The 2247-nt window shown below is 41.5% G+C and overlaps 1 protein-coding gene across 1 annotated transcript in view; it reads left to right on the top strand.

The window, feature by feature from the left end:
- EPCAM (epithelial cell adhesion molecule) overlaps positions 1–2247 on the top strand; it is a 17540-nt gene that overhangs the window by 12106 nt on the left and 3187 nt on the right. Inside the window, exon 6 of the mRNA XM_003787979.3 lies at positions 1306–1509. Within this exon, the coding sequence (XP_003788027.1) occupies positions 1306–1509 (204 nt within the window). The remainder of the gene's footprint in view (positions 1–1305; positions 1510–2247) is intronic.

Below are 2247 nucleotides of genomic sequence, written 5' to 3' on the forward strand. Positions count from 1 at the left end.
CCTGGGCACTCTACCCAGGGCAACGAAGTGAAACTCTGTCTCTAAATAAATAAACATTTTTGTTAAAGTGTAACATATTTTTTGTTTTACTTATTTATTTTTTTTTGGAGACAGAGTCTTACTTTGTCTCCTTCAGTCATCGTAGATCACAGCAACCTCAAATTCTTGGGCTCAACTGATTTCTCCTGCCTCAGACTCCCAAGTAGCTGAGACTACAGGCACCTGCCACAAAGCCCAGCTATTTTTTTAGAGATAAGATCTCGCTCTGGCGCAGGCTGGTGTCAAACTGGTGAATTCAAGCAATCCACCCACTTCAGCCTCCCAGAGTGCTAGGATTATAGGCATGAGCCATTGTGCCCAGCCTGAAGTTTAACATATTGTAGTTAAGTAATTTCTGATGAAATCTGAGATGAGCTACAAAATAACTAGGCTGGTGTAGGGGATTGGAAGGAAGAATAGATTATGTAGGATTGTTTCTGTGTTGATATTGTTGAGTATGGGTGATAGGCTCATTGTACTATTCTTTTTTTTTTTCTGAGACAGAGCCTCAAGCTGACCCCCTGGGTAGAGTGCTGTGGCATCACAGCTCACAGCAACTTCCAACTCCTGGGCTCAAGCCGAGTCTCCTGCCTCCGCCTCCCAAGTAGCTGGGACCACAGGTGCCTGCCACAACGCCTGGCTATTTTTTTTGGTTGCAACCATCATTGTTGTTTGGCAGGCCCGGGTTGGATTCAAACTCGCAACCTTAGATATCTGTGGCTGGCGCCTTAGCCACTTGAGCTACAGGCCGAGCCATACTATTCTAGTTTATTTATTTATTGATTTATTTACTTTTTTGTGGTCAGAGTCCCCCAGGCTAGAGTATAGTGGCATCGTAGCTTATAACCAACCTCAAACTCCTGGGCTCAAGTGATCCTCTTGCCTCAGCCTCTCAAAGACCTGGAACTACAGGCATGCAACACTAGAAAAGCCCATCTAGCTTTTCTATTTTTAATAGAGACAGAGTCTCCCTTTTGCTCAGGATTATATGAAACTCTTGAGCTCAAACAATGCGCCTCCTTGGTCTCCCAGAGTACTAGGATTATACAATGAGACACTGTGCCTGACCTACTCTTTCTCCTTTTGTGTATGTTTGAAAATTTCCTTTAATAAACATATTTTTAAAGTTATTGTGGATCAGATTGTTACCACTAAAACCGTAAAAATTCTCGGCAGCAGTTTCATTAGAGTACCGTTGGTGTAATTATATGTAGCATCGTTGGCTTTCTTAAATACTTTTAATTGCTTTTCTCCTTTTCATTATAGCTTAAAAGTGAATCCTTGTTCCATCCTTCTAAGCAAATGGACTTGAAAGTAAATGGGGAGCCACTGGATCTGGACCCTGGTCAAACTTTAATTTACTATGTTGATGAAAAAGCACCTGAATTTTCCATGCAGGGTCTAAAAGCTGGTGTTATTGCTATCATTGTAGTTGTGACATTAGCGATTATTGCTGGAATTGTTGTGCTGGTGAGTACAGAACAAGGTCAAATTTCATTTAAGGGTATATTCTTTGAAGAAAAGGTTAATAATATGAAAAAGTTACATCTAGGTTCTAAACATATTAATAAAATAATCTTCACTTTTATAATTCTCTGTAGTGAATGAATCTGTTGCATTCCTGGTCCCTTTTTACAAAACATTCACTTTATGAAACACAAAAAGATACTGACCTGACGAAAGCTGGCAGCTGTGCGCCTCACAGGCCACTTCTATTGCCACCAGGCAGCAGTGTCCTTCACTTCTCACTGCAAACAGTTCAACACTCCTGCTAGGATTAATGCAAAATACCTGAACTCCCAAACCATCACAGAATACAAAATTAAAGTTAGCAGCAAAGAGAAGAGTTGAAGATGGTAAATACGAAGCACCAATTCTTTTTGTTTGTTTGAGACAGAGTCTCACTCTATTCCCTAGGCTAGAGTGCTCTGTCCTCAGCCCAGTTCAAAGCAACCTCAAACTACTGGGTTCAAGTGATTCTCCTGCCCCAGCCTCCAAGTAGCTGGGACTACATACCTGGTTAATTTTTTTTCCTGTTTTTTTAGTAGAGATGGTCAGGCTGGTGTTGGACTCCTTAAGCAATCTTCCCACCATGCTAGGAGGATTATTTATTATAGGTATGAGCCACCGGACCTGGCCTGGAGCACCAATTATTTTTTTTGAGACAGGGCCTCAAGCTGTCATCCTAGGTAGAGTGCCATGGCTTCA

Source organism: Otolemur garnettii, unplaced genomic scaffold (assembly GCF_000181295.1).
Source record: "Otolemur garnettii isolate 467f Iridium unplaced genomic scaffold, OtoGar3 scaffold00024, whole genome shotgun sequence".
NCBI classification, from domain to species: Eukaryota; Metazoa; Chordata; class Mammalia; order Primates; family Galagidae; genus Otolemur; species Otolemur garnettii.